Source organism: Drosophila mauritiana, chromosome 3L (assembly GCF_004382145.1).
Source record: "Drosophila mauritiana strain mau12 chromosome 3L, ASM438214v1, whole genome shotgun sequence".
Classification (NCBI taxonomy): Eukaryota; Metazoa; Arthropoda; class Insecta; order Diptera; family Drosophilidae; genus Drosophila; species Drosophila mauritiana.
Genome location: NC_046669.1, coordinates 1,970,961 through 1,986,805, shown reverse-complemented (window position 1 = coordinate 1,986,805; position 15,845 = coordinate 1,970,961). Strand labels below are relative to the sequence as shown.

The 15,845-nt window shown below is 40.4% G+C and overlaps 1 protein-coding gene across 2 annotated transcripts in view; it reads left to right on the top strand.

Moving 5' to 3' along the window:
- Positions 1–15,845, top strand: part of LOC117140861 (titin-like) — a 116,236-nt gene that overhangs the window by 93,182 nt on the left and 7,209 nt on the right. For both annotated transcript variants that reach the window (XM_033303998.1, XM_033303999.1), the window contains 3 exons: positions 26–250; positions 820–10,047; positions 10,704–15,842. In XM_033303998.1, the coding sequence (XP_033159889.1) occupies positions 26–250; positions 820–10,047; positions 10,704–15,842 (14,592 nt within the window). The remainder of the gene's footprint in view (positions 1–25; positions 251–819; positions 10,048–10,703; positions 15,843–15,845) is intronic.

Sequence of the window (15,845 nt, the reverse complement as noted above, 5' to 3'; positions counted from 1 at the left end):
CAAACACAAAAATACCTTAATACAGTGGATAAACCAAAGGCCGATAACACAGAAACGGAACACCCAGTTTACATTACGACATTTAAGTCTGTACAAAACGAAGATGGAGAAACAACCATACAAACTGAAAACAAGCGAATTTCTCAGGAGGAAGGCATCGTTGTTGAGGAAGTCCTCAGCGATACAGAACTCATTCCAGAAGACAAAACACAATTACACCTTGAAATAACCGAAGTCAGCGAACCAACAGGTGATTTTTTCTTTATAAACACGTATTTAATATGTATACATGCACAACAAATTGTAGGTAACTTTCAACGTTTAAAAAATGTGAGGTTGAAAAAATTTATCAGGCTAGGATTTATAGGCATATATTTCATAACAAATCTGCACACATGAAAACATGATCGATATTTTGTCAAATTTATATCTACTAACTTATCTAATGTACGTGGGACATTAATTTAAAACTATATACCGTTAAGTGTGATACGTACATGGGTTAAACTTTTATAAACTAAACATAATTTGCAAAAAGAAAGCGAAACATGTTGACTTTGCTTTTAAGTGGTTAAACACAAATTTTCGACCATATAAACTATCAAAGTATTTTGTAAATATTTTTTATAATGTGGTTTAGTTTTATAAAAGCGTAATCCGCAATTAAATAAAATCAGTTTTCTAACCAACTCATCTCTAAGCGCAAAACTTTGTTCTCCATACAAAGTTTGTGTGTTGTAAAGCATTATATAAAATGCAAATATAAATTTAAAAATTAGTTTAGTGCTAACACAAAACACATAATTTTTTCTTAAACAGACCAATACTACAAAGAGTACACTATCACTGAACCTGAAGAGGCAAGTGCAGACGCCTTACAAAAACCAACTAAAGACAAAACACCAAAACAGAAAAAGACACTAGAAACTCCAATTGAGGAAGCTGACGAGACTGTTATTGTTCATGAGGGTACAGGGGAACAAACTGACAAGATAGCTATGAAACGAAAGCCAAAAAAGGTTCAGGGTAACGTTCAGGTAGAGGCTGTCGATGAAAAACCAATTGAAAAGAAGGAAAAGGCAAAGAAAAAGAAAGTGGTTAAGACAAAACGAGATGAAATGGATGACTACATACAATTTCTCATACACCAAGAAATCCCAAAGACTGTTCTACAACCGTACCAACGCACCGAAATGGAACTTCCACAGAGGGCACGTCGTGACTCTTCTTTTAAGCAACCACTCAAGCTTACTCCAATGAAAATTGAGAAAGTTGAGTTCAAAAAGCCCAAAATGGTTGAAATCAGTTCGGTGGTAGAGTTCCCACAAATGCTTAAACTTAAAGCCCCTAAACAACGTCCTCAGGAAGAGAAAAAGAAGAAGAATGAAGCTTCATTTAAAAACAAAAAGTTGAAGAGCTGGATAAGATTTGTACCGTATGCACCATACTGTTTCCCGTATGTAGTTACCGAATTAGAAACTAATCGCGAAGTAGGGGAACTTTCACGAAATGTTGAAGAAGCGGAAGAGGTATTGAAATTGCGTCCAAGGAAATTTAGGCATCCGAAGCCTGAAAAGCCGGAGCTTGAAGAAGCCGATCTAGGTACATATGAATCTGATCATTCCGAAAAATCGAACAAGGAGCTATTGCACCCGAAATACAAACGCGCCAAAAAGCAAAAGAGCGAAACTCCGGATGAATCAAGGAAACTTAAGTTTGGAAAGGGCCAAGTTCCACAAAATGAGGAAGCTTCTGAGGAAGTCAATTTGAAGCCAGTAAAGCTTGATATCGCAGAGATTGAAGACGGTGAAAAGCCAGTAAGGACACAGGAAGAGGAAGTTGTCAAGAAGAAGAAGACCAAAAAGAGCTCCAAGCCTGAGGAAGGACTTAAATTTGAGCCCATTGAATTTGAAGAGATGGAGAGAACCTCTGATATCCGAGAAGAATCCGACACATCTGTGTCTGTAGATACTTCCACGCAGGAGAAGCCTATATATAAAAAGAAAAAGAAGGTGACACCTAGTCCACAGAAAAACCAGTACGAAATATTACCAGGGCAACCTAGGGAATTTGAAGAAACCCCAGAAGATGACCTTAATCTGCGCAAACGCCAAGGTGAAAGGCCTGATGACGATATGGCAGATACCAAACTAAAACCATTTTATAAGTTCGAAGTGCTTGATCTGGAACCCGAAGGCGCCCAAGCTGAAACAGTACCTTTAAGTGAAACAATAGCAAAGGAACCCAAAAAAAAGCGAAAGATTAAGGTTAAGACGGAACAAGAAGATAACACAATTGAAATCGTACCACTTTCTCCTGTGGATAACGATGAACAAATCTTTGAAATTACAGTCACAAGCTCAGAAATTCTTCAAGATGACACAAAAGCGAACACAATTGCTAAGAAAAAGGTAAAGCGAATGAATAAGCAGGAATTGGATGATTTTGTCACAGAGTTACAGGAGGAACCAAATCAGGCGGTCTATGAGACTACCATGTCAGATTTCTATGAGGTAAAATTAACCGAATTGCCGTCAGAGATGGACAATGATAAGCCTAAGAAGCGTATTTTAAGACATGAAAAGGGCGACGAAGTCCAAGTTCTGGAAATCGTCGAAGGCGTGGTGGCCCCCGGTGGAGAACCTTTCTATGAAATAACTGTAATATCTAGTGAAAATACCGAAGGAGACAGCGAAGAAATAACAACTGATAAGATAAAAAAGAAATCCAGAAAAATGAAAAAGAATGAGCTCGATGCATATATACAGCAGCTGATCAATGCCGAAATACCAGTAACAGAACTAGAAAAATATGAAAAAATCGATGTAGATGGTAAAGCAAAAAAACCGAAAAAGCTAAAGGCGAAGCCCGAGAAACCAATAATTGATGAAGGCGAAACTCTTCAAGTTGGAATCACAGAGCATGAGCCAACCAAAAAATTAAAAACCAAAAAACCGGTGGAAAAGAAACCTGTAATAGAAAAAGAAATGTATGAACACGAAGCAGTTCCAGAATACGATGAGTACCTCATCAACAAGACTGAGTCGGAACGTCCTCAAGAAAAGAACATTGAAGAAACGGAAAAAGATATCGTGCCGGTCGTGGATAAGGTCTTGGCAGATTTAAGTGATTGCCTACCTTTTGTGGTAGTTGAAGAAGACTTAAAGAATATGCCATTGGCCAATGATGTAATCGCCTTAGAAGATGAGAAAATAGTAAGGAAACGAAAGGTCAGAGCTAAGAAGGACTCGAAACAGTACGAAATAGAAATAATTGAAACCGAGAAACCTGGTGACATGCCTGATGAAGCAAGGGTTATAGTTATAACCACAGAAGTTTCTGGTGATACAATCGACGGACCTGCTCCTTCTACTACTGAAGCACCGAAAAAATCTGTCAGAAAGGTGAAGAAAGAAAAACTAAAGGAGTTCATTGTCAATGTAGTTGAGGAAGCTCCATTAGATCACTTCTCTGATATATATGAAGATGTTCCAAGACCTCCTGTCAGAGAAAGCTCGGAGAAAGAGGATATCGGTTCATTTACAACTACGGTGGTTGAGGACGAAATAGTAGAGCCTGTTCTATCCGAAAAAATAACATCCGTGGACGATGTTCTCGTTCCAAAAGATAAGAAAAAGAAAACTGATAATCAGAAAAAGATAAAAATATCTGAATTTGAACCTACTCCAACCTCAGAAGACTCAACTATCGAGGAATATACTTCAAAGCTTTCAGAACATGATGAAAATCTCCAAGCCGATGAATATTTGGTAGACGTGAAAGATAGTTTGCCAAAATCCAAAAAGAAATCTACAAAGAAGCAAAAGGAGGAATCTCTCCCTGGCCCTATATCGCTTTATACCATTCGTATTGAGGAGTCAACACCGGAACCTGTCACTGAAAAAATATATGAAGACGGGAAGGAAATTGTACGCGTCACTAACAAGAGAAAAATCAAAAAGAAAGCGGGGCCGAGGGAATACTTAATCGAAGTTACTGAAACATATGAAGATAACAATCCAGAAGCAGATGTTGTCATTCGAACCATTGAGACAACACCATCCATTGATTCGAAGCCTCAGGAGGACCACAAGATACAAATCGTACAGGAAAAGAAGCCGAAGACCGAAAGCTTGGACAATTATATTCAAAAGCTGATAGATCAAGAAATTCCTCAGCTAGATCATAAAGAATTTGAGGCTACTGTACTAGAGACCTCTCCAGAGTCTAAAAAGGCAAGGAAAATCAAGAAACATCACAAAAAAACTACCGAGGTTATCGACGGCATTCCGATTACTGTAATTGAGGTAACAATACAAGAGAGTGAGCCTGATGAAGATGACTTTAAGCCAGATGCATTCACTCTAGAGGAAATTGATCATGAGAATGCAGAGGATGCTCCCAAAGATCTGAAATCAAAGGTCTCAGAAGAGAAGCCTAAATCAAAGAAAGAAAAATCGTTAAAGTTTAAAACCGCTGAAGAAGACAAACCTCAACCAGTAATTGAAGATATATCGGAGGATGTGCAGGTTGTACAAATAATTGATGAAGATGGCACACCAAAACAAGTGGAAATTAAGAAAAAGAAGGTATCCCGCAAACATGGTCCTAAGAAACAAGTCTTTGAAATCACCGAAACGAAAGCTATTGATGAACCTTTGGCTGAAGTTACTGTTGTGGAGATTACAGAAGAAAAGCCTGAAGAAGAAGTCTTAGTAGCTCAAGAAAAGAAATCTATTAAAAAACAAAAGAAACTAAAGCCCGAAGATGTCAATACCTATGTAATTAAAATCCTTGAAGAGTTAACTGAACCCACTCAATTCGAAACACTTTCGGAAGACGAAGATGACAAGCAACAACCAATAATTGAGGATATATCGGAGGATGTGCAGGTTGTACAAATAATTGAAGAAGATGGCACACCAAAACAAGTGGAAATTAAGAAAAAGAAGGTATCCCGCAAACATGGTCCTAAGAAACAAGTCTTTGAAATCACCGAAACGAAAGCTATTGATGAACCTTTGGCTGAAGTTACTGTTGTGGAAATTACAGAAGAAAAGCCTGAAGAAGAAGTCTTAGTAGCTCAAGAAAAGAAATCTATTAAAAAACAAAAGAAACTAAAGCCCGAAGATGTCAATACTTATGTTATTAAAGTCCTTGAAGAGTTAACTGAACCCACTCAATTCGAAACACTTCCGGAAGACGCAGATGACAAGCCACAACCAGTAATTGAAGATATATCGGAGGATGTGCAAGTTGTACAAATAATTGAAGAAGACGGCACACCGAAACAGGTGGAAATTAAGAAAAAGAAGGTTTCCCGCAAGCATGGTCCAAAGGAACAAATCTTTGAAATCACCGAAACAAGACCTAGTGATGAACCGTTAGCTGAAGTAACAATTGTAGAACTAACAGAAGAAGGCTTAAAGAAAGACATTGTTATACCTCAAGAGACGAAAACAGTAAAGAAACCAAAAAAATTGAAGCCTGAAGATATCCAAAGCTATGTAATTAATGTTCTGGAAGAATTTAATGAGCCTCAATGGCCTGAGAATACCGAAAAACCAATTATTGAGGACCTTGATGAATCCATTGAAATTGTACCAGTTACTGAAGAAGATGGCATAACCAAGGAAATTGAGGTTAAGAAGAAAAAGGTTTCTCGCAAACAAGGTACGAAAAAACAAGTATTCGAAATCATCGAGACAAAAACTAGTGATGAACCCTTGGCTGAAGTTACAATCCTCGAGCTCAGTGGTGACAAGTCTCAAGAGGACATTATTCTACCTAAGGAGAAGAAACCAATCAAGAAAACAATTAAATTGAGGCCTGAAGACGTCGAAAGCTATGTCGTTAATGTTTTAGAAGAGTTTTGTGAGCCACAAAGCTTTGAGAGTCCTAAGCCTACTGATGGAGAGGCACTTGAAACTAGAACAAAAACGAAGACGCCCAAGAAGCCGATTGTGAAGGCACCAGAAAATGTTATCCTTATAGAAGAAATGGCTCCTGAAACGGTCATAGAAAATATTGTAAACGAAATGGGAGAGGAAGTGAAACAAGTTAAGACAACGAAGAAACTTAAGAAAAAGGAAGGCCCTAAAGAGTATATAATTGAAATAAAAGAAACTTATGAAGAAAACAAGCCAGAAGGCGACATTGAAATAACTACTACGGAAATGGTTCCTGAGGGCTCTCCTGATGCCTCTGACGATCAACCAGTCATAGTTCTCCAGAAAGTGAAAAAGAAGAAGCCTGTTAAGGACGATCTAGACAAATACATACAACAGTTAATCGAACAGGAAATCACAAAAACTCCTCTAGAGGAATATGAACCAACTGAAATGGAATCAAAGAAGAAGCCCAAGAAGAAGGTCAAGTCTCACCACAAAAAAACCATCGAAGTTATTGATGGGCTGCCAGTAACCATTCACGAGTTCAATGTTGAGGACATAGTTCCAGAACCTGAGGGTATGGAAAAACCAAAAACTTTGTTAGACGAAATCAAGGAAATACCACAACTGCCAGACGATTCGTCCGAGTACCTTGTTAACATTTCTGATGAATTTGGTGAAGCTGATAAGCCAATAAAACAGCCTACTGTGGATCAACCCATTAAAAAAGAAAAGCCATTAAAAAAGAAAAAGGTCGTTGAGACTCCTGTTCCATTGGAAGCATATGATCACACTGTTGAAGTCGTTGCTGAACCTACGCTGGAGGGAACTCTTAAAGAAGTAACTGTCAAGAAACGAAAAGTATCGCGGAGAAAGGGGTCTAAAGATCACATCTTTGAAATTACGGAAACAACAAGTGAGGGTCAGCCCACGGCTGAGGTTACAGTTGTCGAGTTGTCAAGCGACGAGATCTTAGATTCTGAAGAAAAGCCGAAGTATGAAAGAAAGATTGTTAAAAAGCCAAAACAGTTAAAGAAGGATGACGTTGAAGAATATATAATTAATATTATCGAAGAATTTATACAGCCGATTCCAGTTGGGCTAGTTGAAGGTGAAGTAGAAAAGGTCCAGAAGGAAAAAACTAAAAAACCTAAGAAATCTCCAACAACGTACATAGCCACTGAACAAGAAGACAACAATAGCAATTACGATGCGTTGGTTGAGGAAGACTTAGACCAACCGATTGAGTGCGCTTTAGAAGAGCCTTCAAACCCGCTTGAATATACCATCAGTGTAGAAGAAGAAAGCGTCGGTGAAGAACAAAAACAACCAAAGCCCAAGAAGATAAGCAAGCCCAAGTCCATCAAGCAGCCGTCTGTAGATAAAAGCCCAGACTATCTGGTAAGGGTGCTATCTTCAGAAAGCATAATAGATGAACCAATCCCTAAAGATAATGCCGTAACCGAAGCTGCAGAAGATAAACCCTCTGAAGAACCAATTTTCCAGGTAGAAGAACTCGAAACCGAAGCAGTGGAAAAAGAAGTTACCGACGATAAAGGAGAAACGACGAAGCAAAGTGTAACCAAACGAAAAATCAAAAAGCAAGTTGGCCCCAAGGAAGAAATCATTGAAATTGTGGAAATTAAGACAGGTGACACTCCAGAGTATGAAGTCATTGTAACTACTGAAGAGGTTCAAGAGAAGAGCAAGGAAGCTCCAGAGGAGAAAAAAGAGAAAACAGTCCGTAAAGCGAAAAAGATTCCAAAAGACGATCTTCAGGATTATATTCAGAAGCTTATCGAGCAAGATATTCCAAAAACTGAGCTGGAAAAATATGAAAAAATAGACTTGGACGAGCCCATAAAAATGAAAAGAAAGCCTATCAAAAAGGTCAAGCAATCTAAGGAACAACCAAAAGAAGAAACTGAAGAGCCAATGGAGGATAAGCCCGTTGTGAAGATTTCGGAATGCTCTGAAGTTGCCAGTGACGAACCAAAGCTAACGGTTGCTGTTAAGGAATTTATTCCAGAAAAGCCAGAAGAAAAGCCATTCGAAATAGTAGTACTTGAAGAAACGGTAGAAAGCTATCAGGAGCCAGATGAAGAAGGAAAAGTAAAAGAAAAGGTGGTTAGGACTAAAAAGATAAAGCAGAATAGAGGCTCTGTAGAAGTAGTTCATGACATAGTCGAGGAAATCGATACGGATACAAACGAATCTGTAATAACAGTCACGACCACCGTTCCCACGGAGACACCTGATCAGGACCAACCGTCAGTTAAACAAAAACGTACAAAGAAAATTAAGAAAGACGAAGTTGAAGACTTTGTCAAACGAGTTATTGAGGAGGAGGCACCACAGACGGAAGAGCCCGTGGACCTAGTGGTTATCGAGGATGTCGTTCCCAAACCAAGTTCTGAGAAGAGGAAAAAGAAGCCAATAAAAGATAAGCATACTTCCGTCGAGGAAGAAACGCCACACGAGGATGAAGTTCTCTTAATTGAGTCCGTTCCGGAGGACTCTCCCGTTAGTGATGATCTTATAACTGTGGTAGAATCAGTACCAATCGAAGAAGAACCAGAAAAAATGGTTATTCAAATTGAAGATACTAAGAAACCCGAGAAGAAAAAGAAACCAATATCTTCAGCTAAAATTCTATCGGAAGAGGTGTTAGAAGACACTGTTGAAAAACCTTTTAAGGCTTTACAAAAGGATTCTGAGCTGGAAAACCCAGATGTTCAGGAATTCTGTGTTTCTATTAAGGAAGAAGAGCAAAAGCATACTCATCCTGAAAAGAAGAAGTCTTCTAAAATAACTGCCGAACAACCAAATCAGCCTTCTACGGAGCAATACGAAATATCAGTAACGCAACATGAGCTGAAGCCTAAAGAAGAAAAGCCGTTTACAGTTCAGGTAATACAAAGCGAAACAAACGTAGAAGAAACCAAAGATGACACCGGAAAAGTACATAAGCAAGTTACTACAAAACGAATGTTGCGACGACCTGCTGGCGAAGGTGAAATAGAGATTATTGAAGTTGTTAGAGATGATCAGCCTGAGGCAGAAATAACTATTGTGGAGTATGAGCCAGAACCATTGAACCAAGATGAAAAACCCAAAGAACCTAAGAAGAAAACCAGAAAGGTTAAAAAGGATGATATACATGACTACATACAAAAGTTAATTGACTTGGAAACACCAAAGACGGAGCTTGAAAAGTATGAGAAAATCGAATTCGAACCAATAGTCAAGGATAAGCCATTGGACAGTCCGATCGACGTTTTGGATGAATCGCCCAAAGAAGTGCCGAAAAAAGATAAAAAGTCAAGGCCTACAAAAGTTCCGAATGAGGAAACTCCTGTTCAGGATCAATATGCAAAGGTCAAAGTTGTCGAAGAAGAAGCTCCCGAGCAACTCGAAAAACCAGTCCAAATTCTAGAAGTTAAGCCCGTAGAGGTAGATGTCAAAGAGGTTATAACTGAAGATGGCAAGCCGGTTCATGAAAAGACTACCAAGCGAGTTTTAAAGAAGATGGGGCCCGAGGAACAAACAACTTTCAAGATTACAACAATTGAAAGCGAGGACAACGATTCGGTTACAGTTATTGTTGACGAAGAACCAGAAATACCTTCCCCACAGTCTATCAAAGAACATCTAGAAGAGCCTGAGGAAAAGCTAGCGCCAAAGCCCAAGAAAACTGTAAGAAAGGTTAAAAAGGACGATTTACACGAATACGTAAAGAAACTAATTGAAGAAGAAATTCCAAAGGTTGACCTTGAAAAATATGAAAAGGTAGAAATGCCAGAAAAACCAGATAAACTTGATGTTTCTGATTCCATTCCGGAAGAACCAAAACCTGAGAAAACCCAACCAATATCAGTACTACCCGACACACCGAAACTCAAGAAAACGAAGACTCCAAAGACAGAAGACACAGACCAGCAAGTACCGGACGAACCGACAGAGACCACTGTAGACACTACTGACATACCAGAGCTTACACCAACCCAAACTGCACAGCCCGAGGACACAGCCACTGCACAAATTACACCAAGCGCACAAGAAGATAAATCTACTCAAGATGACACTAAAGATACAATTCAGAAAACAGTAAAACATAAGAAAACAAAACCAGACACACAAAAAAGCGTTGAAACAAGTAAGTTACTAGAAGAGAGTTGTTGGAGCCACCAAATCCTGCTGCAGTACCTTCTGCTCCTTTGTCTGTGTCTTTCGCATTTGTTTATCCCCCTTGAAACACCGTTGATTTCCAATTGTTACGCCTATTCCCACCTATATTTCTCTTCTCTTTTCCGCTGTTGATCTGGGATATCTTATTTTGAGTCCTAATCTTTTTCAGTTAACCAGTCCCAAAAACAATCACTTTACATAATAATATCGTATGCATGTTAAATGTTTTAAACCATTATTTAGCATAAAAGTGTTGTCCTACATTCTCCTTACCATTACGATCTTCACGCGTTAACAGTTTAAACAAATTAAAAGCAACAGAACGAAATTAACATCATTAAATTTTGACATTTATGATTCCACACTAAATACACACTAAACCATATGTCCACATATTAATAATGTTCGTCTTTAACAGTTTCCTTTAAAAATGTAATTGTTTATTTTTTAGTTCAGTTTTTAAATGTTTTCCTTCAACTGCTGTCCATGTAAATAAAGCCTCAAATTATGTATTTTGTCCAGTTCACCGAAAAGCTTGCTTTGCGAAAGCAATGCGTGGTTCCCCGGGTTTCTCTACCGTATTAAGCTTTATTCATTGAAACCTTGATGCATTTTTTATAACAGGTGAACTACCAGAGGTTCATAAAGACTATCAAATTAGCATCATCCACGAAGAGCTTGTCGAGGAAGACCAGCCCGAAAAGATTTTGGAGGTTAGAGTTATCGATGAAGTCGCCGAGGCGGAAGAATCACAGCCGATTGTGGAAGAGGTCGTAGAGGAGGAACCGCAGCCAGCTGCAGAAGAAACTGTAGAGGACGTCACTAAACCCAAGTCTAAAAAGAAGAAGGTGGTTAAAAAGAAGACCGATGACCATGACGAACTCATCAAAAAGATGCTGGAGCAGGAAATTGAGAAGACGGAACTGGAGAAATACGAAAAAATTGAATTTGATGTTCCAAAGAAACTCAAACCAGAATTCGCTGCTCTGGAACCAATAAAAATAGAGCGCAAGGAACAGAAGCCAACAAAGGTGACTATTCTCGATGCCAGTGATGTTCCTAAAACCGTGAAGCTAAAACCAAGTAAACGTAAGGAGAAACCTGCCGAAGAACTGACCGTTCAACTTCCAAAGTTCAGACTTAAGGCCCGTATGGTCTTTGTTGAATACCCTCCGGCTCCCCTAATTCCTAAAACTACTGATATTGGCGCCATTAAGGACAATGGAGAACTGTCTCGTAACATAGAAGAGGCTGAGGAAGTTCTAAAGTTCAAACCGCATAAGACTAAGAAAATTAAAAAGATCAAGGATGATTTAGAAAAGGTCGAGCTCGAAAAGTACGAAAAATACATTAGTAGCGAGGAAGAACCAGAGGAAAAGACTCCATATAAGAAACCAGAAAAGGCACCAAAACCAGAGGAAAAACCAGAGGATGTGAAACTTAAGCTGGGCAAGGGTAAGAAAAAGCCAAAGGAGGAAGAAGCGCCCGAAAATGTTACTCTCAAAAACATTCCGCAAAAACCACAAGAAGTTGAAGAAGAAGTTGAACTTAAACAGAAACCAAAGGAGGTTGATATTGTTGAGGAACAAACAAAGGAACCCAAGGTAGGAGAGTTCGTTGTGCCGCCATTTGAACCATCTGAGTTTGATCGTCCTGAATATGTACCCGATGAACTTGAGCAGATCGAACATCCAGAGATGCCCGAGAAAGTTAAGAAGCCGTCTAAGACTAAGTACAAGCCTAAAGATAAATCTAAGCCAGAGCCGGAAACCATTGTATCGGAGATTGTTGCCGGAGTTCCAAAGGAAGAAGAGGCAATTCCCGAACAGGATGTTAAGTTCCGTAAGCCCGAGAGAGATGCTCCACAAGAGACTGATTCTGAAATTAAGCTGCGGCATATACCTCAGGCTTCTAAGGATGAAAAACCTGACGAACAAGCACTAGTAAAGCCTAAGGCAGAGGAGCCCATTCCCCAAGAAATCGAAGATAAGGCCATTGATGACGAAAAGAAAGCGAAGAAATCTAAGCCCAAAAAGGTGCAGCCGAAGGAGGAAGAGATTACTAAGGAAGAGCCCCAAGAATTTGAGGTATCGGTGAAAGAGGAAGAAGCTATAGTGGATAAACCCGTTGAAACCGAAAAACCAAAAGATGTTAAGGTGAAAGAGAAGAAACCCAAGGAAGCTCCTGTGTCCGAAGTAGTAGTTCTTGAAGAAGAGCCAAAACCAGAAGAAGTACCCGAGGAAATACCTGTGGAGTACAAGATAACAACTACAGTCTTGGAACCAGAGGATGCACCAAAGGAACATCAAGTGAAAGTCATCGATTTTGACGAGCGTCAAGAAACTACAGAGGAGGTAATTGAAGAAAAGGTCGTGACGCGCAAGAAGAAACCAAAGCCGCAGCAACCTGAAGAGTTCGAGGTCACCTTAAAGGAGCCAAAAGAAGAACAAATACGCCCGGATGTAGTTTCAGCTGAAATCTCGTTGCCAATTGAGGAGCCCGAACGGAAGCCGGAACAGTATGAGGTGGAACTTAAAATAACTCAAACTACACCAGAAGAGCCCAAAGATGTGGAAATCGCAGTCAAGGAAAAGGTCAAGACCAAACCTGTTAAGGAAGTCAAGGAGGATAAAATTGTCGTGGTTGAGGCAGAAGAAGAGGAGCAACCAGTTGAGGAAACAATCGTGGAGGTTGAAAAGCAGGAAGAAAAGAAGAAGTCAAAGAAACCAAAATCCTACGAGTTCAAAATTTCTGAAACGCAATCTATTGAAGAAAAACCAATAGAAGTGGCTGAAGAAGCTCCTGAGGAAAAACCAAAGGTTGTAGAGAAAAAGGTTGCCGAGAAATTAGATTCCTACGAATTTACTCTAAAAGAAACTGATGAAGAAAAGGTAATCACAGTTGACGACCAGCCCGAGGATGAAGCCCCTGTAGAGGTTGTATTCAAGAAAAAACCCAAGGAACCTGAAGCAGTTGAGGCCGAGTTTGTGATGACTGAACCCAAGATCGTGGAAGAAACGACCGTGGAAACTGCAATCAAACAGAAAAAGACGAAAAAACCGAAGAAGAATGAAGAGGAAGCTCAATTAGCAATCAAGGTTGTCGAAAGTGAAGCCCCGGTTGCCGAAGAAGTGTTCAATGAAGCTCCTGAGAGTGTGATTGTAGAAGAAGAAGTAATTGCAGAAGAAAAGCCTAAGGAGTTCAGGATTCGCGTTTCTGAAACAGAACGCAAGCCCGAGGAGCCAAGTGTCGAGCAGTTCACAGTTAAAAAACGCAAGCCTTCTGTTACTTTCGCCGACGAACCTGCTACTGAAATCGTTATTAAGGAAAGCAAGCCCGCTGAAGTTGTCACTGAAGACGCTCATATTAAGACCAAGAAGCCAAAGAAGAAGGTAATGGATGTGGAAGCTGAGGAGCTAAAGATTAAGATCACTGAGGAAGTTCCACAGGAAATTCCCATAGTGGAGGAGGTCTCGGAGAAAGAGGTGATCATTGAAACCAAGAAGACAGCCCCTGTTGTTGAAGAGAAGACATACAAAATTGGCATCAAGGAAACGGAGCCGGAAAAACCTGCCGAGGTAATTGTCGAGGAGGCGCCGGTGGTAACAGAGCCAATTGAGGAAGAACCGAAACCAGAAGTCTTTGAGGAACACAAGGTTAGAGTGATTGAGGAAACACCTCGGGAATTGGTTGAGGAAGTCATTGAGGAGGAGGTGAAGGTAATTCGCAGAAAGAAGCCTAAGCCAGAAATTAAGGAGGAACCCGAGGCGGAAGTTACTGTATCTACTCCAAAGCCTGTCGAAGAAGTGGAAGCTACGGCCAGTATTGCTGTTATTCCAGAACAACCGACTGAGGAGGATGCCGCTGATCTCAAGATAACAATCATTGAAGAAGAAACACCACCACAAGAACTAGTTCAGGAAATTGAAGAAATTGAAATCGTTGAGGAACCAAAGGCCCCTGAAGAACAACCAACGGATTTCACCTTCGTCACAAAGGATTCCGAAAAGAAGCAGACTGTGGAAGAGCTGCCCGAGGAACAGGTTACGATTCAAAAGAAGAAAAAGAAGGCGCCAGTACCAGAGGTAATTGAAGAACCCGAAGCTGAGTTCGTGGTTAAACCGAAGACGCCTGTCCAAGAAGTTACTGAAGAAGCTAAGATAACGAAGAAGACTAAGAAACCTGTAAAGGAAGAAGAGGCCGCGGCAGAGCTTAAAGTAACTATCACTGAGGAAATTCCCACTGAACCAGAAGTTCAAGAAATTATCGAGGAAATCGAAGAGATCGCGGAAGAAAAACCGGCAGAGTATTTGATCGAAGTTAAGGAAAGCCAACCAGAAGCTGTAGAAGAAAAGGAAGTTAGCTTACCGAAAAAGAAACTAAAGGCTCCAATAGTTGAAGAGCCAGAAGCTGAAGTAACTTTGAAACCAAAGACAAAGGCGGAGGAAGTTCAGGAAGAAGCAAAGATAGTAAAGAAAAAGCCAAAGAAAACCGCCGAAGTTGCAGTAGCCGACGAGCTTACGGTCAAGGTTGAAGAAGAGGTTGTCCCAGAGCCGATTGTAGAAGAAGAAGTGGTAGAAGAAATCCAAATTAAAAAGAAACCAAAAGAGCCGGAGCCAGAGGACAGTGTCGATACTGCGGTTGTGAAACTAAAGAAATCTGAGCCAGTAGATGCTGATGATGTTGTGGCTGAAGTTACCCTTAAGCCAAAGGCCAAAAAGGAGGTTACTGAGGAAGAATTTTCTGTTGATGTTAAGCTGCCAAAGGAAAAGAAGATTACAGAGGAAACTTCAGACCAAACTGTACAGCTCAAGAAAAAGAAGAAGCCGCAGAAGCCGGTGGAAGAGGCTGCGGACGAGCTTAAGCTACAGCAAACTGTTGTCGAGGAAAGACCTGTGGAAATTGAAGAAGAAGAGATCGTTGAAGAAGCCATCGTCGTTCGCAAAAAGCCAAAGAAGCCCTTCGAGCCGACTGTTGAAGATCTCGAAGAAACAGAATTCAGTCTCTCTTTCAAGAAGCCCCATACAATTAATGAGGGCGTGGAGGAGGCCGCCACAGTTCTTAAAAAACGACCAGTCAAGCCCACTACTCTGGATGAAGCTGCAGCTGAACTTTCTATTAAGCGTCAGGAAGAAGAATACGAAGAGGGCGAGGATATCGAAGAGTTCGTCGTCAGTCAGCAAAGAAAGCCAAAGCCTTTGCAAATCACGGAAGAGGATGAGCAGGCCTACACAGTGAAGAAACTAAAGCGTCGAAAGCAAGTAGACATTCCCGAATACGCAGACGTTGAGAACGTCACATTCCGTGCGAGAAGTACCAAGACCAAGGAAGATGTCGATCAGGAGTTCAACATTGCCCTGGACTCGTACGCTGAGGAGGAAATTTCCATGTCTGGAAAGGTGAAGTTAAAGAAGCCTATCAAGAAGACCTTCTCTGAGGCAGCCGATGAAGCCAAGATCAAGATCATTCAGGACTACGACGATGGTGAAGAACCCATTATCGAAGAAATTCGAGACGATGAGGATACCATCGATGAAGTCGAGGAACCAGAAGAGTACTTTGTTGAGGAATTGCCACCAGACGAAGTAGATTTCAAGCTTAAGCCAAAGAAGCAGCCCAAGCCAGCCTATTCTATTCAAGATGAAGAGGAGGAACAATTCCTGATTGGCATTCGTCATCCCAAACGCGATTCGGTTACATACGACGAGGACTCTCTTACCTTTAAAAAGAAGCGTAAGGTTGTGCAACAACTTTTCAATGAAGGTA